The sequence below is a fragment of the Chanodichthys erythropterus genome, chromosome 11 (genome assembly GCF_024489055.1).
Source record: "Chanodichthys erythropterus isolate Z2021 chromosome 11, ASM2448905v1, whole genome shotgun sequence".
Taxonomy (NCBI): Eukaryota; Metazoa; Chordata; class Actinopteri; order Cypriniformes; family Xenocyprididae; genus Chanodichthys; species Chanodichthys erythropterus.
In genome coordinates, this window is record NC_090231.1 from 35,298,317 (window position 1) to 35,326,051 (window position 27,735).

The following is a 27,735-nucleotide window of genomic DNA, read 5'->3' on the forward strand; positions in this document are numbered from 1 at the left end:
GGGAAAACCTTGGGTCCCGCCATCCATGTGGATGTGATTTTTTTGACATGTACCACCTACCTAAGCATTGTTGCAGACCATGTACACCCTTTAATGGAAACGGTATTCCCTGGTGGCTGTGGCCTCTTTCAGCAGGATTATGCACCCTGCCACAAAACAAAAATGGTTCAGGAATAGTTTGAGGATCACAACAATGAGTTTGAGGTGTTGACTTGGCCTTCAAATTCCCTAGATCTCAATACAATCAAGCATCTGTGAGATGTGCTGAACATACAAGTCCGATCTATGGAGGCCCCACCTCAGGACTTACAGGACTTAAAGGAAAAAGGGGGACAATATTAGGAAGGTGGTCATAATATTATGCCTGATCGGTGTGTGTGTGTGTGTGTGTGTATGTATATATATATATATATATATATATATATATATATATTAAGGTTAAAGCGTAGAGCACAACAGGGATGATTTTTAGTCTCAAAAAATAACAAAGAACAGCTTCTAATCCACTGCAGACCGGCCTGTCATAACCCATTAAAACACAGGGAGTAGGCCTCACTACAGCCTACTGAGTTAGTACAAAGATATGTTTAGAAGTGCACTAAAATCCCAGTAATATGGCGCCTGTATTTATTTATAATCCACTCAGATTCTCACGAGACCTACTTGAGTTCAACAACATGATAGAGACACTGTGGATGGAATCAGACTCAACGCTGATTTTCTGCCAGCACAGCTACTGTTGATCCTCACAGAACAGAATTTAGATGCATTACTCAAAGCTGAATAAGGAAGTAATGGGGAACAGAATTCATAATGTTTAATTAGGGCTATCAGACAGTCAAGTTCATACATTTACTATTAATGAAATTGTGAAATGACAAATTCATACCTGTGTTCCACCACACAAGTCAGTCAGCCAGTCCACATCTCAGACTAAACCCATTCCTTTTTTTTGAGATCACCTGAATATAACAAATATAGAGCAGAACTAAAAATAGTATTTAAAAAGTTTTTTGATTATCATATTCTTTGTTAACCTTTACGCCAGTTCATGCAAGCTTGATAACATAATAAAACGGTTCTGTTCTGATTTTAATTTTAAAATGCCACAGCAATCACAATGCTGTTTCCAAATTTTCAAAATAAAGAAAACATTTGCTGCTCATTTTATCATTTCATTTGGCTGTTTCACTGTGAACGAGGCACAGAGAACATTATCATACTGTATATAAACACAATTAACGCTCAGTTACATTAATACAAAATCCCACCTTAACAAACAGGCAGTATTAGTCAGAGCTTGGAAACAGTCTAACAACTTCATTAGCATTGCCTCCCATTTGCTTGCCCATTTAATGTGCAAATTAGATGTAAACAGAGAGAGGGATGCATTTTCTTCTTCATTTTCTTTTGGCCACACAAGCCCAAGCCAGCAATAAGAAACTGTTCAAATTGCATTTATTTCATCTATATTTCATTAATTTTCATATAACAGATGGTGAGGCAGCAACAATCTAGAAGTGCAGAATAGATTCTCCCATTAGCTTCTGGTTTAGTTTAATTGTCAGTTAAACAAAACATGACATGAATTTCAGATCATAAATCAGCCATATATTTTAAAAACTGCCATATTGAACTATAAATTCACTCACAGAAACAATAGTGATAGAAAAGGCCCTTTATAAGCACTGATCATCTGCTATCAAGAACTTTTCTTTTGAACTTTCTATAGATTGGCCTTCTGCGCTGAAAACTACATTTTAGGATTGATCATTTTTGGTTCCCCTAGATGTGTTGTAAAGTTAAGAAATGCATGGCTTCTCCTGGGTGGAAAAAAAAAAAAAAACTGAACAGTTTCTTAAGGGCTGCAGTGTATTTTCTCAGACACAGTCTCTAAATGGACACTCAGAGCCACTCCACAGCCAATTCTCTCCAGCAACTCTCCAGTAGCTCCACTTGTCATTTTCACCCAGTGCTCAGGAGTGAGGGATCTCAGTGGAGGGAATGGAAGATGACAATGTGAATTGATTAAGCTAAGGCAAAAAAAAAAAAAAAAACCCTTCTCAACAATATCTAGTGACAGCCGATTTCAAAACACTGCTTCATGAAGCTTCGAAGCTTTACAAATCTTTTGTTTCGAATCAGTGGTTCGGATTGCGTGAACTATTGAAATTTTGAAACACTTATGATGTAACAAAGCCTTGTTGAAGCTTCATGAAGCAGTGATTTGATCGGCCATCACTAGATATTGTTGAAAAGTCATTATTTAGTTTTTTTGGCGCACAAAAAGTATTCTCGTTGCTTCATAACATTAAGATTGAACCACTGTAGTCACATGAACTGTTTTAAATACGTCTTTAGTAGCCATCTGTGCATCTGAAAGTGTTAATTTTCTTGCTGTCAATGCAGGCCTCACTGAGCCATCAGATTTCATCAAAAATATCTTAGTTTGTGTTCTGAAGATGAACGAAGGTCTTACGGGTGTGGAACGACATGAGGGGAGTAATTAATGACAGAATTTTAATTTTTGGGTGAACTGTTCTAACATAAGAGATCTCCCATGCTCTTCAAGTCTTCATACACTGTAAAAAAAACAACAACAACTGTACATATTTCCAGTTTACAGTCACAAATACTAAGAAATGTGAATCACATGAATGTACATAAAAACCCATGTTAGACAAACAGTTGTCTGAACAAAGAATTTCAATAATACATGCTGAAATGTTAAGGGTTTGTGAGTTCCCAGCATGCGTTGCATGAATAAATTATGCGGTTCCTGTTATAGGATTATTGTTTCCTGTAGCTCAAACAGTAGAGCATGGCATTAGCAACTCATGGGTTCGATATTAAGTCTGTGAATCGAATAAAGTGATTGTATCTTACAAGTCTTACATTAATTTGTGTTCTGAAAAGTCATATATATTATTTATTGTGTTACTAATTGAAAATTTGTTGCCTAGATTAAAGTATTGGCTGAATGAGGCATTTTGGATTACTTGAGCAAACAAATTCAAACTGGTTAAAATAAAATAATGTCACATCTTAAAAATCTGAACGCATCAAGTTGCATTGTTTTTTCAACATTTTTTTTTATATAGTGTATACATAGTCTTCCCTTTATTTCTAATTCTGTCTGTATTTCCATCTATATCAGCTGTTTTCAATTACAATATCAAGGTCACGATGCATCTTGATGCACCAAGAGGTTAGATTTCATTACAGCTGCAGAGAGCTGTGATTGTATTCCATTAGACTCCATTACCTTGCACAGGTTACAGAATTCCTAATGAACCAATAAAGCTGTCATTAATGCTGGGAAGGTGGGGAGAGGCAACACTCATCTTCTGTCACTTCAATATTGAATGCGATCACATGCCAAGCTCCACACGGGCTGTAATGACCAGGTGTCAGGTGACACGGCCTGCAATTATCACCATGGAGATCAGACAACTGGTTTTGCAGAGGGGGAAAATTTACAAACGCGCCTAATAGCTGTCTTCATTTTACTGTTAATCTCAGCAGCGTGGTTGCCATGGTTAACTGATTAGCGGCCCTGGTGAGTGGATGAGGTTCATTGAAGAGAATTGTGTTTTGTGTATCTTACAGCTGTTTACAGTTTCCTACAGTGTGATTGGTATTTCTACATGATATGGTGCAAAAAGCATCATGATCATTACTAGAAGTGAGTGCTTTCATCATCTCATGGAGACAGAAACTTACTGGACACAGCATGCATTTGTGATGCAAATGTCAGTCATATTTTTTGAAGAGTGTGCTGATCACCATGTGGGTGCTAAAACCCCAGACATCTTAGTGACAGAACCCATAATTTCACACATCCTCGCTCAGGTTATGCTAGGCTCAAAACATCAAGAAACCAGCACTATATACCTGAGGACTTGCAGAGAGCTTAAGAGCTTAGAGGCACAGAAGATGGCTTCAGTCCTCTCAGCCAGAACAGTGTTTCAATAAAAACTCCTGCTGTTGACAAAAATGGCATTTGACATGAAAAAAGAACCAGCGTTTTTTTTTTATTATTTTTTTAGTTTTTTTAATCCTACCTAAAGGTAGCTAGGGTAGGCTACAAGAAATACTTTTTCTAGTAGTTTTTATCTAGAACAACTACTGTGCAGTCAGATGTGGTTCGTACAGTGGAGAACATTTATGCTAATGTGTCTTGACTTAAACATTCAGTTTGTGACGGCATCTACCTAAATGATTAGGTAAGTTCTGTCTACTACACTGTAAAAAATGACCGTGATTTTAACATTAAAAGACTGTAAAAATGCTGCGGTGAAAAACTGTCAGTTGGTTACAGAAAGTTCCCTTTCGATACTTCACTCGTACTGCGTATGGGGAAAAGTCTCCCTTTTTCCCAGTCACTGAAGCCTTTTTCAATAACGCAGTGTAACTGCATCGTCATTGGTTCACTCATAGACAAGTTGTTGAACCAATGACGGCGCGGCATAGCTGCGCGACCTATGGCAAGAGAGCGCGCGAACTTTCCCGCTGAAATGGGCGGGGCAAAGGGCTATATAAGCAGGCGTTTCGCCATAGGATTTCAGTCCTTTCTCCTTCAGCGACGACAACGCATCTCTTCGCTGATCTCCGCCTGAAGCCTGAGGAAGCTCGCCGCCTTCAAGAAGCTCCCGCCGCCGTCTGAAGAGGCCCCACAGCGGACCCAGCTGAACTCGCCGGTCGGAGACAGCGCCGGCGCCCTCGCTGACTGCCGCCCCGAGCGCCGTCCTCGAGACGCCCGCCTCCCGCTCCCGCTTCCGGCCGCCTTCTCAGCGTGTCTCCTGCCGCCATCCGGCGCACCTTTGATAGTTTCTCCGCGGCTTATTGCCGCTCTAAAAGAGCGTTTTCCTCAGCGGTTCTACCGCTCTAAAAGAGCTTCCGCGGCCCTCGCCGCTCTAAAAGAGCCCCCCCAATCGCTGTTATAACGGTGGCGGCGTTGCTGCAAATGCCGCGCCACTCTGCACGATGACGACGGACACAGCGAGTGTGTCGCTTGCCTGGGCAAGTCCCACGCCGGCGGCGCGCTCGCTGGAGCCTCATGCCCGCACTGCGAGAGCATGAGCCTCGGTTCTCTGCGCTCGCGGGTCGCCTTCTTCACTGAAGGCGATCTCGCCGCTCGCGCCCTCCCGTCTCCTTCCTCCCGCGAGCCGGCCAGGAAGAGACAGCGGGGTAGAGCGACTCAGCGCCCAGAGTCGTGTGAGCTCACGCCGGCCCAGCCCCCGCGTGCCTCGCCTTCTCCCACTAGAGAACAATCTCCCGTCTTGTTCTCCCGACCAGAGGAGCGTCCCTCTGCAGATGCGAGCGACCTCGTCTCATTTGGAGGATCTGACGAAGAGCCCGACGACTCCATGTCTCTTGCGGCTTCTGAAGCGGAAGGATGGGCTGGCGAGCCGGATGAACCTGCTCCCCCGCCTCCTCTGGAGCCCATTGAACACGGCCAGGGTATGGATGCCGAGCTCTGCCGCATCCTATCCAGAGCAGTGGAAGAGCTAGACCTCGACTGGGCCCTGCCGGAGGAGCCATCACGCAGCCGCCTGGATGAGTGGTTCCTGCCAGGCCGCCGCCAAGCCCCTCGCCAGCGTTCCGCTCCATTTTTTCCCGAGGTGCACGAGGAGCTTATGAAGTCGTGGCGCGCTCCGTACTCCGCCTGCCTCCACACAACGCACCGTTCTGCCCTCACTGCTGTCGACGGCGCAGAAGAAAAGGGCTATGAGCACTTGCCGCCCCTAGATGAAGCGGTGGCAGCTCACCTTTGTCCTCCCGCGGCTGTGGGGTGGAAAACCAAGAGAGCCCTGCCTTCCAAGCCCTGCAGAACCACCTCTACACTGGCTGGAAGAGCCTACACCTCTGCTGGCCAAGCTGCTTCAGCGCTTCACACCATCTTTGGCTCAACCTCACGGAAATCAAGGACCTGGATAAGACGGCCTTTCTGGACGCCCCGGTCTCCCCTTCCGGTCTCTTTGGGCCAGCGGTGGATAGTTTCACTGAGCGCTTCACAGCAGCGCAGAAGTCGTCTCAGGCCATGAGACACTTTCTGCCCAAGCGCTCCAGCTCTGCGTCTGCTCCTAGCCGCCCCAGGACTGCGCCGGCTCAGCAGACCAAGCCTGCCCCATCCACCTCTCAAGCAGCACCGCCTAAGGAGCATCGTCAGCGCCCTCGCCCTGCTAAGCGCCAATCCTCCTTCCCGAGACGCCAGGGACCCCGGACGCCCCGAGACGCCAGGGACCCCGGCCCAAGATTGTGCTGGACCCGGTGACTCCGAAGACGTCCTGATCCAAAAGCAGGAAGGAAGAGGGTCGGGGAATGTCTCGTTACGACTGGACCACCCCAAAAGCTCCCTCGTACAGTCTCCCCTCCGCCTCGTTTAAATCCGGGTGTGGGAGAAATGCTCTGTGTTGTAGCTGGGCCCACACTTGTTGCGCCCAAACAAAACGCCGTTTTCACGGCGAACACTATTTTACTTCCTCAAAAAGAGAGCAAATTTCCTCTTCCACCTCCTTCGGTGCACGGCCCCCTTCCCAGCGGCCTGTCACCCGACATCATTCAAGCCCTTGTCACTCGGGCCGAGGCCTGGCAGGCCATCCCCGACGTGTCAAGTTGGATCCTCGGGATCATAAAGCAGGGCTACTCGCTCCAATTTGCGCGACGGCCCCCTCGCTTCGGAGGGGTGCTTCAAACCTTGGTGAACCCGGACGACGCCCCTGTCCTCCGGGCCGAGGTCATGACCTTACTGAAGAAAGGGGCTATAGAAATAGTTCCCCCTTCAGAAAGCGAGTCAGGCTTTTACAGCCGTTACTTTCTGGTCCCCAAAAAGGATGGCGGCCTCAGGCCCATCCTAGATCTCAGACTTTTGAATCGCTCCCTCATGAGACGGAAGTTCAAAATGCTGACGCTGAAGCAGATCCTCGCACAGATTTGTCACGAGGACTGGTTCTGCTCGCTGGATCTGAAAGATGCATATTTTCACATCCAGATAGCCCCCCTTCACAGACGATTCTTGAGATTTGCATTCGAGGGAGTGGCATACCAATACACGGTCCTGCCCTTCGGGCTGTCTCTGGCTCCTCGCACTTTCACCAAGTGCATGAACACGGCGCTTTCCCCTCTGAGACAGATGGGAATCCGGGTTCTGAATTATCTTGACGATTGGCTCATTTTGGCCCATTCGCAAGTCGAGCTGGAACACCACAGATCCGTGCTCCTCAGCCATTTACAATGCCTGGGTCTCAGGGTCAACCTAGCCAAGAGCTCACTGCTCCCCAGCCAACACATTTCGTTTCTGGGGGCAGTCTTCGACTCAGTCTGCATGACGGCAGTAGTCTCGCCAGAGCGCGCCCTGGCGATACAGCAGCTCGCAGCTTCCGTCAAGAACAAAGCCTATCTTCCTCTGAAGCTCTTCCAGAGGCTCTTAGGGCTGATGGCTTCCGCCTCCCCAGTTCTGCAGCTCGGCCTTCTTCGGATGCGGCCGCTACAGTTCTGGCTGAAATCCCGGGTCCCCCCACATGCCTGGCGGCACGGCCGCTTGTGTCTCAAGGTCAATCGGGCCTGTCTTTTAGCCCTGAAACCTTGGACGAACCCTGCTTGGTTCAGTCTTGGGGTACCCCTACAGGCGGTGTCACGAAGGACGGTGCTCTCGACGGACGCATCCAACTCAGGTTGGGGGGCTCTGTGCGAGGGCAGACCGGCTTTCGGCTCGTGGTCCCACGAGGAGAACCATCTCCATATCAACTGCCTCGAAATGTTGGCAGTGATGAAAGCCCTGCAAGCTTTCCAGGCTCACTTGACGGGACGCCACGTCTTAGTCCAATCGGACAGCATGACTGTGGTGTTATATATAAATCACCAGGGCGGTCTTTCGTCCAGCCGCCTATGCGCTCTGGCGAAACGTCTTCTGGAGTGGGCAACACCAAAGCTTCGGTCGCTCAGGGCGACTCATATACCTGGCAAAACCAACCTGGGTGCAGATATGTTATCACGGAGCAACGTCCCCTCAGACGAGTGGATGCTCCATCCCCAGATGGTTCTCAGGATTTGGGAGCTCTTCGGGAGAGCAGAGATAGACCTCTTCGCCTCAGAAGACAACTCTCATTGCCCAACATATTTCTCAAAGGAAGTCGATGCGCTGGCCCACACCTGGCCAAGCACACTCCTTTACGCATTTCCCCCGATCGCACTGATCCCGCAGGTCATCAGGCGAGTCAGGGAAGACAGACACAGAGTCCTCCTAGTGGCCCTGCTCTGGAGAAGCCAGACTTGGTCCTCAGAGCTGTTCAGGCTCTCCACGAGAGCCCCATGGCCCATTCCCCTGAGGCGGGACCTCCTCTCTCAGGCGAACAAAACAATCTGGCACCCACAGCCAGAGCTCTGGGCTCTACATCTCTGGTCCCTCGATGGTAGCCGACTAACCTTCCCAGGGACGTACTAGAGACCATATCTCAGGCGAGAGCCCCGTCCACGAGACGCCTCTACGCCCAGAAATGGTCGGTCTTTGTTGATTGGTGTTCCACACGCAACATAAACCCCGTAGAATGTGACGCATCTCCGATACTGTCCTTCTTACAGGAGCGTTTGGATCTGGGGCGCGCCCCCTCAACGCTCAAGGTATACGTAGCAGCCATCTCAGCGTTTCATGCTCCTATCGCTGGCCAGTCAGTGGGTCGAAACAGCCTTGTGGTTCGTTTCCTAAGGGGTTCTAGGCGGTTAAATCCTCCTCGTCCCCTTACTGTTCCCACTTGGGACCTTTCCTTGGTCCTTAGGGCTCTCAAAGGTACCCCCTTTGAGCCGCTGAGTTCAGCTGACCTCAGGCCGTTAACCCTGAAAACCGCTCTGCTACGTGCACTAGCATCGGTCAAACGCGTTGGCGACTTGCAGGCCCTCTCTGTGAGCCCTGCGTGCCTCGAATTTAGGCCTAACGACTCTAAAGTCGTGCTGAAACCTAGACATGGCTACGTTCCCAAAGTGCTCTCTACTCCGTTTAGAGTTCAGGTCATTTCGCTCTCTGCTCTTCCTCCCTCCACGGATGAACAGGAGCTGGAGTTACTCTGCCCTGTCAGGGCATTGAGGACCTATGTAGAGCGATCGCAGCCTTTCAGGCAGTCGGATCAGCTCTTTGTCTGTTTTGGTGGCCGCACCAAGGGGTCCTCGGTCTCAAAACAACGTCTCTCGCGTTGGATAGTCGACGCGATTAATCTCTGTTACTCCTCCTTGGACATTCAATGCCCCTTAGGAGTTAGGGCCCATTCCACTAGAGGAAAGGCTTCCTCCTGTGCTTGGTCTAGTGGAGTTTCCATTAAAGACATCTGTGAGGCGGCCGGCTGGTCCTCGCCGTCCACTTTTATCAGATTTTATCATCTGGACGTTCCGGCCTTACAAGCCCGGGTCCTCTCGGTGTAACTAGGTGGCCTCTTCAAGTTCCACCTCTCACCGGTCAGGAGTTATCTCCTCCTTGTAGTGTAACAAGGGTTTACGACGGCTTTGCCTTCCTACTTGTTCTCTTGGTCCCCCTTCGATGTCCAAAGCAAGTTATGTTGTTCCCTGCCGTGGCACGGCGCGGTTGAATTCGTTCCCCATACGCAGTACGAGTGAAGTATCGAAAGGGAACGTACTCGGTTACTAACGTAACCTCGGTTCCCTGAGATACGGAACGAGTACTGCGTTACTTGCCGTGCCACGAGGCTGCGGCTTCAGTGTCGTCGCTTCAGTCGATTGGCCTGAAATCCTATGGCGAAACGCCTGCTTATATAGCCCTTTGCCCCGCCCATTTCGGCGGGAAAGTTTGCGCGCTCTCTCGCCATAGGTCGCGCAGCTATGCCACGCCGTCATTGGTTCAACAACTTGTCTATGAGTGAACCAATGACGATGCAGTTACACTGCGTTATTGAAAAAGGCTTCAGTGACGGGGAAAAAGGGAGACTTTTCCCCATACGCAGTACTCGTTCCGTATCTCAGGGAACCGAGGTTACGTTAGTAACCGAGTACGTTTCCGTACTATATACGGTGAATAACTGTAATAGATCTAACGGTACATTTAATGTAATTATACGGTAAAATACCATTAAATTCACAGTTTTTGGAAGTGAAAAATAACAATTCATTGTAAAATGTACAGTGAAAAAACGTAAATTGACATTCCCACAATTCCCTGCGTGACACTTCACATTTGATATATTTTCGTTGAAATAACTCTGTTTCTTCTTAGTTTTTCTCATTTTTTTCTAATCAGTTATGTACATTAGGGTTTTATGTTACATCTAATGTTGTTAAATTAATGTTTATTGCATTTTTAAAATTTCATGCATGTTACCATGATGGTGTTTAGTGTGTGTGTGAATGACACTGTGTGCACCTTCTATATGTTAGTGTTGTTCTTCTCAGCTTGTGGAAAAGCTGCTTGTGATGAACTTTGATTCATCATGTGACTCTTATCACCACTGTGTTTGGTGACTGTCAGTGTATTATAAAGGTACAAAACCGATATTAGTACTTCATTAGGTTGGTAAATTAACATTATATCAGTTAATGAAATACGTTATTTTACCGTAAATTTAACAGATTTTTTTTTTTACATTGCTACTGTATTTTTTACGGTAAAGTTCTGGCAACCACAGCTGCCGGTTTTTTACCGTAAATTTTACTGGGATTTTTTTTTTTACAGTGTACTGTGTCATGTCATTGAGATGGCAACTCTAGCAATTCTTTTGACATCCAAGAATGTTTCAAAACTTAGCTCAGGACAACTGAGGAACTCCATAATCACATAAACAGATACAACTATCACAAAAAGCTGTAGACAGGTCAGCAGCAAAGCCACCCAAAACAAAAGCCGCTTTTCCACCGTCAGGCCGAAATATTCTTAGAATAGTAAGGAACAGTTCCACTTGTGTTTCCACTTGAGCCTGGTATGGCACGGCGCGATTACAAACCATTTTCGGCCTAGAATTCTAACTTTGCTGAATCGTGCCGGTAGAATGCGTGTAGTGATGTCGCCACTCATGATAATTGGTCACTTGTCTGTTGCCTGGCTAATGCAACCAGTTTCTCTGTAGCTGGCTAAGTGCTCTATTTGAGTGACGTTAACACAAATTAATAATAAAATTAAAAGAAATATCTGATCTTCCTCAGTAATGTGGTCATTATTTACATCTCATATCATCAGTAAACCATTGTGTTACCAAGGAAACTACTGATGCTTTTGTATTAGAGTGGTCATTATCAGCCCCACAGAGGAACATGAAACCGTAACCATACCAGCTGGCCCGGATTGGCACGGAATGGAATGGTTACACAATGAAAACCGTTCGGCCCGACGGTGAAAAAGCAGCTAAAGTAATCTGTGTTACTTGTTTGAAAAAGTAACTCAAATATTTTGCTGTAAATTTAAAAGTATTACGTTACTTTAGTTGTTGAAAAAAGTAATCTGATTACTAGTGTTGGGGGTAACGCATTACAAGTAACTTGAGTTACATAATCAGGGGCTGTATTCACAAAACATTTTATCTTAAGAGTTCTCCTAAACGGCAGTAAAAGTTCTTAGCTAAGAGTTTTCTCTTAAAACCTATTCACAAAGCTGCTGAGACCAACTTTTACTGAGGAATAGACAGAAGTCTTAAGCCAAGAGTAAGGGCGGGGTTGACCTCGTTGCTATGGAGTATACACACAGTGATTGGCTGATGGGGGAGGAGTCAGCGATTTAATCATAGAAATATTGTGGAATGAGGTGTCATGTTACCATATTCAAATAAAGGTTTTAAAATACAAATCTTGCCATATTCAAATAAATATTTTTTAAGAAAAATGTTGCCATATTCAAATAAAGGTTTTAAAATGTAGGCTAAGTGTCACTAATTAAACTAGTATATACAGTTAATTGTCCACCTCTTGGATGTCTGCATCTCAAGAGAATGCAAAATGCAACCGACAAATTGTGTTTTATAAACAAAGTTTAGGAGAAACGCATTCAAACAGTCTTTTTAATCAGCATGAGAAGAGGAATAAATACACAGACGAGAGCCGACTTGCCTATAGTTACTTTGACAGTTTTCTGCATCCCTTCGCCACCCCGTCCTTCACTCTCGGCTGGGGATACGGGGATAACTTTGGGTTTGGGCTAAATTCCAAGCTCGGAGCCTTCTATCCCCTTAGACAGCACACCAAATACGCTTATTATATATTTTATTACTCTATTCAATCATTTGTAACTGTGAACTCAAGAAAACCACTGCCACAGGTAATCGGACAATATTTATTTATTTGTTAAGGATTTATTTTTGGCGTCTCATCGTAGATTCAAATCTATTAATCAAAATGTATTGCATTTATGAAGAAAAAGTTCAGCACCCAAGGCTCTATCGCTATTCCCTCAATGGTGTTCAGTGTCTTTGGGTGGATTAGGACAGTTTGTGATTTGGTCTTAGTGACTTAGGAGTCCTCTTGACTACTCCTAACGTTTCACAGATTTAGGAGCTAGTTTTAGTGCTAAAATGCTTTGTGAAATACTCTCAGAGCAAAAATTTAGGGCTCCTTAAATTAGGACTGACACGCCCATTATTTTTAAGAGTTTCTCCTAAATCGGCACGTTAGGAGCTACTTTTAGCCTTAAGATGTTTTATGAATACGGCCCCAGATTACTTTTTCAAGCAACTAGTAAAGTAACACATTACTTTTTCAATTTACAACAAAATATCTGAGTTACTTTTTCAAATAAGTAAAGCAAGTTACTTTTTCACATTTATTGACTGACAGCTCTTCTGTCTCCATGTTGAGAGAAATAAAGTGCGCTGTGTGAACATGCTGGTTATTGTTTTTCTAGACTAAATGTGAACATGCATTTACTCATCTCACTTGCATGAAAACATTCGTTATTTCTCAAAATGAATAAAAACAGTAAAATGCAGTCTCAGAAGTTTACGCAAACATATAATAATTAACTATATTAAATTACACAAATATACTTTATGTACTTAATCTCACTTTATTAACCAATGTCTTTGCTGCTGACCTTCAATGATCTAACTCAACCATACTAATAAACAAAAATTATTTTAGATTAAATTTAGAAATAAGAGTATTGAACTTCCTCCTCCTGTATCCTATTCTTCTTTAATCCAGAATGGCAGCACAGCTGAAAGGTTTATTTGAGTTGCACCCTCTACTGTACAGGAGTAAATATGCATTTCCTTCAGCCTGAGCCTTATTCATTTCACTTTTGGTGTAAAAGGGCCTTAACGTTTGCCAAAAATAGAACTTTTTGTTGTAATTTAAAAAAACAAAACAAGCAAGCCCAGCCCAGGTGAGAAAAAAAGTAATGGAACACATTAAAAATAACAGTTACTTTTTAAGGGAATACCGCAATATTCTAATGCATTACTTTTTAAAGTAACTTTCCCCAACACTGCTGATTCCTAGCTCTTGCACTGGTTGCCAGTCTGACACCAAGCTCTAAATAATTTAGCCCCTAAATATCTCATTGATCTACCCGTTTATAACCCATCCAGATCACTACAATCATGGAACTGTCACCTCCTTTTTGTTCCATGATCTCGCCTGCAACGCAATCGACGCAATTCAAATCTATGTTAAAAACGTATCTTTTCTCTTTTTGGCCAACCAAGGTTGATTTTAAATGTATATAAATCTCTAATATTTCAGAGGCATATGTAAAGATAAATACATGTATATACACCGAATTTATGCATTAACACATATTTCCCCCTGACAGTTATCTGATGCCAGTGAAACTGGACCATCAGTGGTTTGCCTGCTGAGAGCAACAATGAATACTATGAATGAACAAATCTCTGGCATGGCCAGATAGCTCAGGTAAACAAGGTAAGGATTATTAGCATCCTGACCATTATATCTCATGACTGTTTGTGTAACTGTAATAGAATGACAGATACACCACAGATACCTGAGAACAGCCATTATATGAAACAAGCAAAACAAGCGGTAGATACACTATGCCCACACCAACCTGCCTCCAGAGACATACATTCTGAAATGACAGCTGACCGTGAGATGAATATCAAAAGACATTCTGCTTACAAGCAAGTGATATTTGAGAATCTGTTATCTAATTCACTCTTTCTCCCACAGACGTGGTGCCATGCTATCTCTTAGCTCTCACAGCATGCTGGGGAGAGATATGGAGGAAAAAGCACCTGCACCTGCACCAGTGGAAGCTTACAAAGTGTTTCTCTGTTGTCAAATGTCTCAGCTTGGAAAGACAGCTCTGCGATAGTTAAGGGAGAGAAGGGAATTTAAATAAGAGATGGGGGACTAAAGTCCCATTGTCTGTGAAACAACTGTTTATTTTCTGTTCCTCCAAACTGTCAAGGTTGGCATTAGGTGCGTCATTTGAAGTTGACAGCACAGTGAAGGGTTCGCACACTCGCTAGTGGAGTCATGACGCAGATTCCAGCTGATGATCCTGTCATGTTCACTTGTTTCAGCTCGCCTCTCTCAGTACATTGACAGACATGACAAAGAAAGATTTTTCATTCATTAAAAAAGGAAGACTATCTTTCCCAAAATAAAATGAGTGATGGAATCATAATTGCAATCCTAAAGGATGAATAAACTCCACAAAGCAGTTTAAAGCTGTTTGGACTAAACTGCCTAATATGGAGGACAAGAGTTTAATTACTAGCTCTAATCTTCTTGGCTTGTAAGCAATTCAGCATTTTGAATTTGCTTTTTCTCATTAGCATCCTAGAACAATAGCAACACTCTGAGCTTGTATTCACCTAGCATCAGTAATCAAGAGTGGTACATTTTAATTGGTAAATGAATCAATTTTTTAATCAAACTGATGGAATCTCAGCTTTTTGTGCCCATTTCCAATAGATTAATTTTGTCGATCTGTTGCACATGCTAAATTAGTTCTGAGATTAAAAACAGAACACCATGTTTTTTCCTTAAAAAAATAACCAACACGGTTGCTCACACAGATTGAGTACATTTTAGGTTAGAATTAGGGTTTAATGTGAGAGCAAATCTGACTAATTTTGGAAAAGGTTAGTTCACTCAAAAATGAAAATTCTGACATTAATTACTCACCCTCATGTCGTTCCACACCCGTAAGACCTTTGTTCATCTTCGGAACACAAATTAGGATATTTTTGATGAATTCCAATGGCTCAGTGAGGTCTCTATTGCCAGCAAGATAATTAAAATTAACACTTTCAATGCCCGGAAAGGTATAAGACATATTTAAAACAGTTAATGAGACTACAGTGGTTCAACCTTAATATTATGAAGTGACAAGAATACTTTTTGTGCTCCAAAACAACAACAACAACAACAAAATAACGACTTTATTCAACAATATCTAGTAATGGTCAATTTCAAAACACTGCTTCATGAAGCTTCAAAGCTTTACAAATCTTTTGTTTTGAATCAGTGGTTCGGAGCGTGTATCAAGCTGCCAAAGTCACACGATTTCAGTAAACGAGGCTGTGTTTTGAAATCGCCCATCACTATATATTGTTGAATAAAGTCATTATTATTTTTTTTTGTCTTCATAACATTAAGTAAAAGTATTCTCGTCGCTTCATACACCTAAGATAGTTAAGGGGCAATATATAATTTTTTTTGAATATATATATATATATATAGCTATGGAAAAAATTAAGAGACCACTCCAAGTTCAGAAATCAGTGGTCTCTTAATTTTTTCCATAGCTGTATATATGTATCATTACTACAGAAAAGCAACTAAAACAAAAAAAACAATTGGGGGTTTTGTAGGTATGATCAAATCTGAATGGGTGCATTTATAGTACTGGGACATAAATCGGTCAATCTTTTTTTTTTTTTTTTAAATATATATTTTTTACATGAACTGTCTAAACGAACTGCTCAATAGAATGAATCATACTTTCCAATCCTACATAGCCCCAACAGTCTGAACAAACTGATTCACTGAATGACTCTCAATTTCCAAAGCTACGTGAAAGAAAATACCATCCGAACAAATTTTCAATGCAACATTCAAGAGAGAGAAAAAGAAAAAATTACCTTGAAAAAAAAAAAAAAAACCTAAACACCTAAATACATAGAAAAACATAGTTAAGCAGCTGTGCTATTTAGCTACTCTCAACACTGAATCAGTCAAAGTAAATAACAGTGGCAATGTCATTTACTAGGTTGTAAAAACATAACATTATCTCATCTTCTTATTTGACAATGTATTTGAAGTTAATAATTATTTTCTCTTAAGTTACACTCTAAGATTTCTTTTCATGTCTCTTTAAAATGCACCACAGTCCACTGGTTCTTAAACACAGATGGCTTTAATATATTCATGGCCCTGATGTATAACCTTTACTATATAAACACTCTTACACCTACTTGAAATGATCCTGTGAGCCTGCTGCCTTTAGTATAACATCTGGATTTCACCATAGGTGTGCGTCTCAGCTGAGATGACACCAGCTAATATAAGAACCGTCACGAAAAGGACAAATGGTGACATTTAAAAACTTTCTGTGGGTGGTACATTAGCATGCATCTTAAAAGGCATAACACATTTCTTGTTTTTTAAGGTTTAATTTGTCATTTTCACAGTTTGCTTAGGTACCAGGGGGGGTCATTGCTTAACTCTTTCCTAGAAGAGAACGATAAAAACTGCAGTTTTTAACCATGGAAGAAAAGTGCTGGATATTCAGATAAGTCAGAGTATCTGTACATACGACCTAAAGCTATTTTAAGGCCAAGTAATGCCACATTACGACAGCACAGGCAACCAGAATAAATTGGGAATCTGAGAACTGTTGCAACTTTAGGTGCAAATTAACCCATCAAAATGAAAAGAACAAAAGTTTATTCCTAAATCAGAACGTATTGCACGTTTAGTGTTTTGACTTGCATTGTTAGAAACTTAAAGCTGATACAGAGGATCTTTTCATCGACTGAGAATCCAAAGACTGTTAGTGAGTTTTTGAAATGAGCGCATGCGTAAGAACAACCCCCCTCCTTCACAGCTCATTTAGAGGGAACGCCTCCCAAAACTCGTGCAGGAGTATTGGAACACGAGTGTTTACCACCGGCATTCACTGTGTCGTGTTAGTGGATTCATTATGTCGGACTCACCGCAGGTAACTCATAATCTGCAGTTGTTACACACTAAAAACTCCTGGGTCAAAAATAACCCATAATGGGTTATTTTTGACCCAAATCCTGGGTTAAAAAGGGACCAACTAATTTCTGGGTTATTTCAACCCAGAAAAATGGGTTATTCTTTTTGACCCAACTTCTGGGTTAAATACCTAACCCAAATTTTGGGTTAAAATAACCCAAAATTGTAGTTAATATAACCCAACTTCTGGGTCAAAAGAACAACCCCAATATCTGGGTTGAAATAACCCAGAAATTAGTAGGTCCCTTTTTAACCAAAGGTCAAAGGTAAAAAATAACCTGGGTTACTATGCCAGTATGCCTTATTTCAGAAAATAAAACTTCAGGCACTTACACACTTCAGGCACTTTTACATTTTTATTGCATTAAATTAAACTCTACATAAACTCTACACACTTGGACCTATTTATTTTAGGTCACACTGTAATAACATTAGACATTAGAAAAAATAGAAAAATAAACAACACATTCTCTCTCAAACATTTGACAACATTCAATAACTGGATTGAACTTGAGGGACAAGAGTTTTGATAGTGTCCTCATCTAAGAGAAGAAATGCCTCCTCATCTCTGTCTTCACCTGAAAGACAGAAAACAAGACAACATGAGTATTGTTAATAAGTCGAGACAATTGTGAACCACTCACCAGACACTCTTTGATTATCAAGCTAACAAATAATCACTTTTAAGGGAATGATGTTGTTGTTTTTTTTTGTTAAAAAAAAAAAAAAAAAAAAACGTGGCCCAATTTGCTAGTTAACTAATGTGGTTCTTTTGCAGCATTACCCATTTTGTGTGAATGACAGTCTATACTGTACATCTTTTCTTTCATTAACAAGTGTAATAATGACATTAATTCAAAGGTGAATATCTGGCCCATTATTATGCATAACAGTTTAAAGACAAGGCACAAGTATCTTTTAACTATAAGGGTTATTATAGAGATGCATTCCCCACTGTCGAAGAAGTTGTGACTGTCACAAAATCTTGCACTGACATATTAAAGCCATATTAAAGAAAATATTTAAGTATAGAGAGATGATATGAGGGCAGTTAAAGGGATAGTTCACCCAAAAATGAAAATGTGATGTTTATCTGCTTACCCCCAGGGCATCCAAGGTGACTTTGTTTCTTCAGTAGAACACAAATGATGATTTTTAACTCCAACCATTGTCGTCTGTCAGTCTTATAATGCGAATGAATGGTAACACAATTTATAAGAGTCAAAAAATAATCCAAAAATAAATCCAAATTAAACCCTGCGGCTCGTGACGACACATTGATGTCCTAAGACACGTTTGTGCGAGAAGCCGAAAATTATTTATATAATTTTTTACTTCTAAAACACCATGTCCAACTGCATTTAACAATCGCTTAGGTTTCTCGCACAAACCGTTTGTTTCGTGTCTTAGGACATGAATGTGTCATCACGTGCCGCAGGGTTCAGTTTGGATTTGTCTAAGCATATTTTTTGACTCTTATAAATTGTGTTACCATTCACTCGCATTATAAGACTGACAGACGGCAACGGTTGGAGTTAAAAATCATCATTTGTGTTCAACTGAAGAAATAAAGTCACCTACATCTTGGATGCCCTGGGTGTAAGCAGATAAACATCAAATTTTCATTTTTGGGTGAACTATCCCTTAAAAGAGTAAAACGCTCACCTCTAAAATTCTCTATCAGCTCAGACATCCGCCACTCAGTTAGCTTATCGGCAACAAAGCTGTCCATTTAAAATGACCTGGAGAAAACAATAGAGGTTAGCAACAATTTGAACACTTGACACACTTCTTTAACTCTCACTACTTAAGCCCGTAGAGCACTGTATAATATGATAAGCACAGCGCAGCTGGTTAACATAACTCAACTATTGTGTTGCCTCGTCGCTCTAGCCGCGGCTAAAGGGGGTCGCACACCGGAAGAGATGCGTATTTAAAACTGAAACACATTATTCTCTATGAGTGTACACACAACGGAAGCGCCCAGCAACGGTTCAGGACCTTGTTCAAAATCCTGCAGTGCCACGTACATAGATTTATATTAAATTTACACTTATTTGTCTCAAATCGTCGTTAATGTATATACTGACTTCACCATGTGCTGCAATATAAAGTTAATTTTACATTAATTTACAGTAATCAGCTGCATGAATAAAAATTGCTTATGTTATTGGATTTTCAGGTGATATTCTCAATTCATTCAGTTAACGGACACTCTGAGGTAAAGTGTTCAGACTGCAGACTCAGCAACAATTGTATTTAATTATACAGTACAACCATAACATAGTACTGACATTATCTTAATTCCACAATGTCCTAAAACATAACAATATTGCTGGCCATAAACTGAGAAAGTACATGATACCTCGAGTTGTCCTAGACGCGGCGCAGCGCGGTGCTTCTCGTCCGGTGTTCGACCCCTTAACGCGGCATGAAGTCGCCACTAGCTGCACTGTACTTATCGTATTATTACGTTACGTCAAATTTGGCTGGGTGGTTAATAACACTTTCTTATTTAGTCTGACAAACTCAAAACACATATTTATTTTGACTTTACACAGACTTTAAGCTAGTTAATGTAGATGTTGTCGCGATATCCGCAGGCGGCTACATGCTCACCACAGAATTACCATGGTAAGCCATGGTCATTTTTTTAACAAATGGTGCTAAAATAGCAACGGGGACATGGACACAGACGTTTAACGTTACATTGACACTGAAAATACTTGCTTACCTTGAATACGCGACGAAGTTGCACCGAAGAAGCCCAGGCCAAAACGGATCGAGTGCGTTCAAGTTCAAGTGACGGTTATTTCAAACGACTGTTGTGAGAAAATTCCAGAACATCTGGGAGCGGGGGAAGGGGCGTTAACCCAGAACATGGGTTACTCTTTGAAAAATAACCCAGAAACCTAAACAACCCAGGAATTGGGTCAAAATATTAGCCCTATAACCCAGAAAATGGTTACTCTCTGAAAAAATAACCCATAATTTTAACCCAACACAAATAACCCAGAAAATGGGTTAAAGAAATAACCCAGGAGTTTTTAGAGTGTACTCCTGTCTCCTGACAAAAACATCGCATGCGGCGCCTGTGGAGTGTGGAAAGTTACTGGAGAACGCAGCCGCGCTCGTCTCTCACAAGGAACGTCACGGCAGTGATTGACAAGCCAGAGGGCCAATCGTTTATGCGATGATCGTAAACGATTGGCTGATGTTTTTAAGGCCCTACCTCGTGCACAGATGGTGTATATTAATATTATTCCTTTCAGTGCACCTAATAAATAGTCTTTTATCAGTTAGTAAAGACAGTTTCAAGTAATATTGTAAAAATGCATAAAACAAAACATCCTCTTTAGCACCTTTAACTTACCATTCATTTACTCAACATCAGGTCGTTTGGGACAGAATTTCTTCCACATTTTGTTAGTCTGTAATGTCTCCTCTCTAGCCATTGAACTAGTCATGAATGATACCTCAGAAAGTGCAGTTTTTAAGTAGAGGTGTATTTCTTTTCAGACTAGTAATTTTCTCCAGATGAACAATAAAACAGGCAAAAAATATCCTATAGACTTGCATTGTTGGATGGATTTGTATTCTTGAGACAAGAATATCATAGACACCTGAGGTGGAACTTGCGCCAATAAGGAACCACCTAGCAGCTACTGCACATAACAACACTCTCATTTTCACTCAGAATACCTTAGCAACCATATAGCAACACCCTAGCAACAGAACACCTCAGCAATGGGGCAGTATTTTAAGTACTACTCACATTTTTCTTTGGAAAAGCTATGTAAAAATCTAGTATCTCATTATTAATCACACCTGTATAAGTAGTATTCCACTGAAGATCTCATTTTTTCTTCTAATAAATATACACTCTATGCAGCATGACCAAATATTACATGGAGGAAGGCAGAGCTACACAAGCACTACATGCTGTATCTCATCACATTCAATACAGTTCCTTCCACAGCCTGCTGACAGTCTATACTAAGTGTGGCAAAGCAGTACCATAAGTGTGTTACAGACACTCGGTGGAGAAACCTTGTTCATTTCCATATAGATATTACCATACTGCTCTCGTTGCATTCACACTGTTAAGCCATCACACTTGAGGTCTCCAGATGTCAATATTGAATTTCGCTTCTACAGAAGCACTCGGATTCCTCGACAAGTTTGAGATGTGGATAATTGGAGGTCGTTAAAGGGGCCGGGAAAGAGTAAGGATGTTATTTTAGTCTTTGCCTGCTTCAGATTATGACTTGCTACATTAACCATAAGTGCAGGTAGAACTGAGGACACACTACATTAGGTAGCAAAAAAGTTAACATTTCGTCTCTTCTTCTTCAGTGGCACAGAAAGACTCTGTCAGCATCTGACATACATGGGTGGAGGAGACAGCGAGATACCATAGATGAGCTTAAGTGAAGATTTTAGAAGTTAAACACGGTAAGAAACATGGGCAAAATGGGGGATAATAAAACTATATTAGCAGGTACATGTTTGGCATTGGACACTAAGCTGCTCTTTCTCAGCACATCATTATTATAATGGACTGGGAAGTTCCTCAAAGCCACGGTAATAGCCAAAATATCCAGTGGAGCAGAACAAAACCCGATGCAGTTTAAACATATATTTAAATGCACAAAATAATAGGTCTCTGGGACTTTAGTTTCTGGCACGTAATGCTTCGGTGCACCAGCACATTGACCTTCCGACTGCTTCTGCAATGTGTAAATGTATTTTGCAAAGTAAATACAATTTATTTTGAGGAAGCTTCACTGCTTCATTATACAAGTTCTCCAGAAAGAACTGCTGTGATATTGCCGTTTAACATATTACAAACCAATTAATACACAGAGACCTGTAAAAGAAGAGATATATGTCCTGGGGTAATCTTTGGTTGCTGAAGCGTGTCTGAAAGAAGAACGATTCAAGTATAACACTACCTGCATTATAATGAATTATCTCGTGAACAATGCACATGTACTCAAAGCATAATAGAAAGGCTTTAATATAAAGATGTCAGAGAGACGCACAGCATCCCTAGAAAAGCGCAATCAACCGTGTGATTTTAGTTAAAGTCAACATGAAACACAAATTGTGATCGTCTTTTCTTCAGTATTGTGATGTATATCAAAGTGAAGCAGGTTCCCAAATGGGAAAAAAAATAAAATAAAAATGTATAGGGCGGGAGTTCATTTTTATCCATCAGGAATTGATTGCATAATTTTCTAAGCAAGTATTTAAAAAAAAAAAAAAAAAAAAAAATTACCAAAAGGTACATGATTTCTTTTCTTTTTTTTTTTTTTTTTTAAAAGGAATGTGCATGGATAAATCATTTCTAATAAACACTGTAATATTCCATAAACTAATTAAATTTTGATTTCATGGTGACTTTAAATGCTTTAAAGGGATAGATGAAAATGTTGTCATTTACTCACTCAAAACTCACTCAAAACTTGTATGCATTTCTTTTTGTCTGTAATATTTTGAAGAATACTAGGTGTATTTTTGGACCATACAATGATAGTCGATGGGTCAATGACACATAATATGGACAAAAACATTAATTAAATGATCTTTTGTGTTTTGCAGAACAAAGAAAGTGACATTTGCACACAAATAAACTCAGTGTAGATTAAATCACAAGCCTTTGACACTAAATAACTCGCACAGCCAATATTTACTGTATATACACTTAACATTTATAGAGGTAAAATACAAACACAAACAAATACAAAAACTGTAATACAGGCCACTTAGGTAAAAAAAACGAACATCTGATAAATACTTTGATATGACCAGTACAAATGTCCCAGTTGAGTCAGTATTGGTCCCCATTGCTGATGTAGACAGTATCATATTGCTTAAAAGTTTAACATTAACAGAACATTTGTTAAAATGTTCCCTCATGCACCGGTCCCTTTCAACGGTTCAATGCAAAAAGGGGAAAGCAGTTATGCTTGTATACCTTTAATAAGAATCCAACAGACTCGTTCACAAACTACCCACGGTTCCCCCGTCTCTACTTCCTATATAAAACAAGACTAATCCCCCACAGCAAAGACAGAAACACATTTAAATGGTCACCAAGAAGACCTTTGGGACAATTAAAGCAGGACTACTGCTGAAAAACAAAGCACTTGCCTGCCTCTTCAGTAACAACACAGCAGAAATGAAATGTTCCTCAGACACAGGGAACATAATCATCATGTTCTGAATGGGTTGTTTTGAATATTGATGTGAGAGTTGGTGTTAAGGGATGGGGGTGTGTGGGAGGGCTGACAAAAGATTAAATGGGAAATCAAAATGAATGGGAAGAGCAAATGGGAACAGTGGAAATGAATGGGTGACAAGTCAAAATTATAATGCAGGTGATGGGGAAAATAAATGAAGAGAGGAGGCAGGGGGCATGCATGTAAACAGTACATGAAGCAGAAACGCAGAGGTACTGTATGGATGCATGGGTGCTTTTAGAGGTCATCCCAGGTCAGGCGTGAACTGTGTGTGCCAGCGCATGTCTCCGCTTATTACTTTACCATGTGCGTTCTAGGAGTCACTAGGCATCAAATGGGCTTTTTAGTGCTCTCAAAAGTCATTATAACAATTTAGTCTATTAATGATTATGACCTGTACAAAGCCATGTGTATCCTTATATTGATTATCTATGTGCCATCTTGGACTGTAACCAGCAACATATTGGTGGAGAGACACAAGAAGATTTTTTAGATGAGACTTAATAGCACTGCTTTGGCCCTGGCACACACTTTTTAAGATGTCGAAAACAGGCGACTGAAAAATTGTTGTGTTTATCCGTCTGCTGAGGATTGTGAAGTCTGTGTCCTCTTCTGGATTCAGCTGAGAGATGGAATGAAAGGGAAGGTGAAATGCTTGGGTGCGATCTGAGTCTTTCATATATTCCCAGGTGTGGAGTGAACAGTTTAGGGGATCTGAAGCTGCAGTTCTTCTTCCTCATCTTCATCAGGGTCACTAGGAGGGCCGTCTGCGTCTTCAGGCCCAAAACGTGTAGAAGATGAAGTCCTCATCTTACCAAAGAGGCCAGGATTCTGCTGACGCCTTAGCCTTTCCCAAAAAAATAAAAAATAAAAATAAATAAATAAATCATAATAAAATTAAGTAAATGTAGACAAAAGAGAGAAGGAAAGAAAAAAGAATGAAAAATCATGTGTACCATAATCACAGTGTAATCAAAAAGTATATTTGAGCACTTAGGCACACGACATGTTGCTGAGCGCATGAATGCAGGGATCTCGTCATTGCAACTCCATTTCTGCACACTAACGAATTCTTTCAACAGCGCAAACGCGATGTAACAGAGATTCGTTGAATATAACGGGAGTTTTATGATAATCTCGCGCTGTTTGATTGACAGCACAAGCGATTGTAAAGGGAGCGTTCTTTGATCACTTTCTATATATAATTTAATCGCCGTTTACATAACAGATTATTTTCATCCTAAGGGAAACAATGTGAATTTGACCCCTTAGTTAGTTAGTGTTTGATTTATTGACACATAAACAAAGAACATCTGACTGTACATGAATCATTACAGATCAGTTCAGATCATGTCATGCATCACTGTCGAGTCCATATTGTAAAAGTCTGTTTGCAGTGCCTGCGCCGAAATGCGATTGATTTACCAAAGAATCCACAGTGAAATGTACCGAATACGGTTTATTAAATAATGCTCGACTGAGACATTCACATTGTTGACAATAGATAACCATATTCCTAGCATTAGGATCCTTTGAAAGGTAATTTTATTTTTATTCCTGTATCGCTCTTCTCTCCTTGTTATCTCACTAACCAGCCAGTGGGTTGGGCTAACATTGCAATGATGAAGTAGGCGTTGATTTCTTCTGCGGAGGCGGCGTTTCACCTATCCGTCATAGATAGGTTCAGCTAGCTGAGGTTAGTGCTGCATCAGAAAACAAACACTGGCCAGTGAGCAAATGAATGGAATAAGTCTTATTTTTTTATGATGATGATTTTTATGATATCTGAATATTTGAGAGTATTATAACAGCAAACAAGCAGCTGCTCATCAGCACAGCCAGTTCTTTTTTCAGACAATGCTCTTTTTAATGCCCGTCCTTTTTTCTTTCTGTCTTTTTCACTCTGTGTCTCTATTCCTGTCAGGCACTGTATTTGTATGTTTGTGCAGGAAATAATGGCCCTGTGGCACGTTAGGAAACATTTCCTGGCCATTAAAGTGCTGGTGAGGGTAAACAGGCAAGGTAAAACAATCACAACAAATACTACAGAAAAAAAACAAGAGGTTGATGTTAGAAATGGATGAAGAGATAGAGAAAAAAACTGCCTCTTGTTTTTAAACAGGTGATGACTCATTATATTGCTAGCATTTGTATAACCGAACAGATGAAATGCTTCTTGCCTCTCAGGGGCAAATAAGTGCATATAAAGGGCCCAGGATCCTACACAGAAGAGGGACCTACTGTCAGGAAACACTAAACACTGCTAAATTACACTTTACACTGTTTTGACCACAGTGGCTCACTCACAGAGGCTAAAAGCTTTTTGAGTCCAAAGCTTCACAGGGCTACAATTTACACTAGAGATCATAAATACAGAGACACACACAAACAGTGAAACAAAATTGATTATTGTTGAGCCCACACAGTGACTCATGTCTTCAGGCTTTATCTGAGAGACCATGAATGTTTTTGCATTTTAACATTTGGGTGGCAGATAAATAACATGAACATAATTATATAAAATGCAAATACACGTAGAATGAGTATTTTCCTTGTCATTTTCTGTCAGTTCTGGATATTTATTTAAGCCAATCACCAGAGACTAAAATACTGTATATATATATATATATATATATATATATATATATATATATATATATATATATATATATATATATATATATATATATATATATATATATATATGTGTGTATATGTATATATATATATATATATATATATATATATATATATATATATATATATACACACACATATACATATACACATATATATATATATATATATATATATATATATATATATATATATATATATATATATATATATACATATACACACATATACATATATATATATATATATACATATATATATACATATATATATATATATATATATATATATGTATATATATACACACACATATACATATACACATATTATATATATATATATATATATATATATATATATATATATATATATATATATATATATATATATATATATATATATATATATATATATATATATATATATATATATATATATATATATATATATATATATATATATATATATATATATATATATATATATATATATATATATATATACACACATACACATACACACACAAACATACATTTATATTTTATATTAAAATAAGAGAAATATTGATAAATATTTTTAGGTTTAGTTGATACACTGTAAGTGCTTGATATTTCATGTCAACTACCCATTTACAATTCCTTAGTTCTGATCAGCAACTCTGCTAGCCTTTTGTTCTTCAATTTGATCATGGAGGCAAAGAGTAAACTCAGACCCTCAGGCATATTATCTGTCGTGTTTTGATGTAAAACATTACACCATCATTTACAATATGGAATTGACTTCTGCACAACCAAACCAATGAAAAACCAATGTGACCAATGGGAAAGCAGCTATGTAATTGTTCTACCCCAACGCAACTGGCACAGAGACATGTACAATAAAGAACATGTCAGTCAGACAAAGCAACCGTGAAAACACGACACCAATGTCACATGCATGATAATCCCATTCTACACCACAGACATTTTCATTATCCTTTGTTTGATATATTTATTAATATATCCCCCTCTTCTACTCCCCCATATATAAAGCAGAAATACTCTCTCCCTTTCTCTCTAGTTCTCTCTGCCACAAAAAGCTGATGAGTTGCCTGTCATTCAGTGGAGGTGTGCTTTAAGTGCCTGCCTTTTAATGTCTTTAAACCCAGATAAGAATGCAACTGGCGAGCTACATTAAAGCTGCACAGATCCATACCATCAGCTCTCTAGATCTGATCTATCTCACACAAAGCCCCATCACCATGTCTTCTTCTTTGTGCAGCTCATTCCTCCACGCAGAACCATATCTGGCACATTCCTTAGAGCTTTCAAGCTATCAGGTCTACAAAGTACTTTACAGGGAATTAACACTATACACACACACACACGACACACTTTCAGTGCTGTTATACATATATATGCCACGATTAACCCTCATGTTCTGTTGAGACTGACTTTAAATTCTTTGTTCAGGTCGGCGCCGATGGCCTAATGGGCATGTAGCGCCAATGCGCTTTGGACGACCCGAGTTCGAGTCCCGGCTTGTGGTCCTTTCCAAACCCGTCCCCCAAACTCTCTCTCCCACTTCGCTTCCTGTCTAATCACTGTCCTATCATAATAAAAGGCAAAAACTGCAAAAATAAATCTTAAAAAAAAGAAAGAAATTTCTTTGTTTGGGGTAATAAACTGTGTGTGTGTGTGTGTGTGTGTGTGTGTGT

General features: G+C 40.6%; 1 protein-coding gene and 1 long non-coding RNA gene across 5 annotated transcripts in view; both read right to left on the reverse strand.

Moving 5' to 3' along the window:
• Nucleotides 1–707: 707 nt before the first annotated feature.
• ccdc102a (coiled-coil domain containing 102A) overlaps nucleotides 708–27,735 on the reverse strand; it is a 96,424-nt gene continuing 69,396 nt past the window's right edge. For 2 of the 4 annotated variants that reach the window (XM_067400846.1, XM_067400847.1), the window contains exon 9: nucleotides 22,926–24,249. In XM_067400846.1, coding sequence (XP_067256947.1) covers nucleotides 24,108–24,249 — 142 coding nt within the window. In that variant the 3' untranslated portion in view covers nucleotides 22,926–24,107. Of the gene's footprint in view, nucleotides 780–889; nucleotides 963–15,078; nucleotides 15,171–22,925; nucleotides 24,250–27,735 lie in introns of those variants that run through there. The other 2 variants (XR_010896418.1, XM_067400848.1) reach the window with 2 other exon arrangements.
• On the reverse strand, nucleotides 17,404–20,167 carry LOC137030660 (uncharacterized). Its single transcript, XR_010896455.1, has 3 exons — nucleotides 19,892–20,167; nucleotides 18,823–18,899; nucleotides 17,404–17,735 (listed from the first exon to the last, which is right to left on the reverse strand). It is a non-coding gene; the product is annotated as an uncharacterized lncRNA (long non-coding RNA).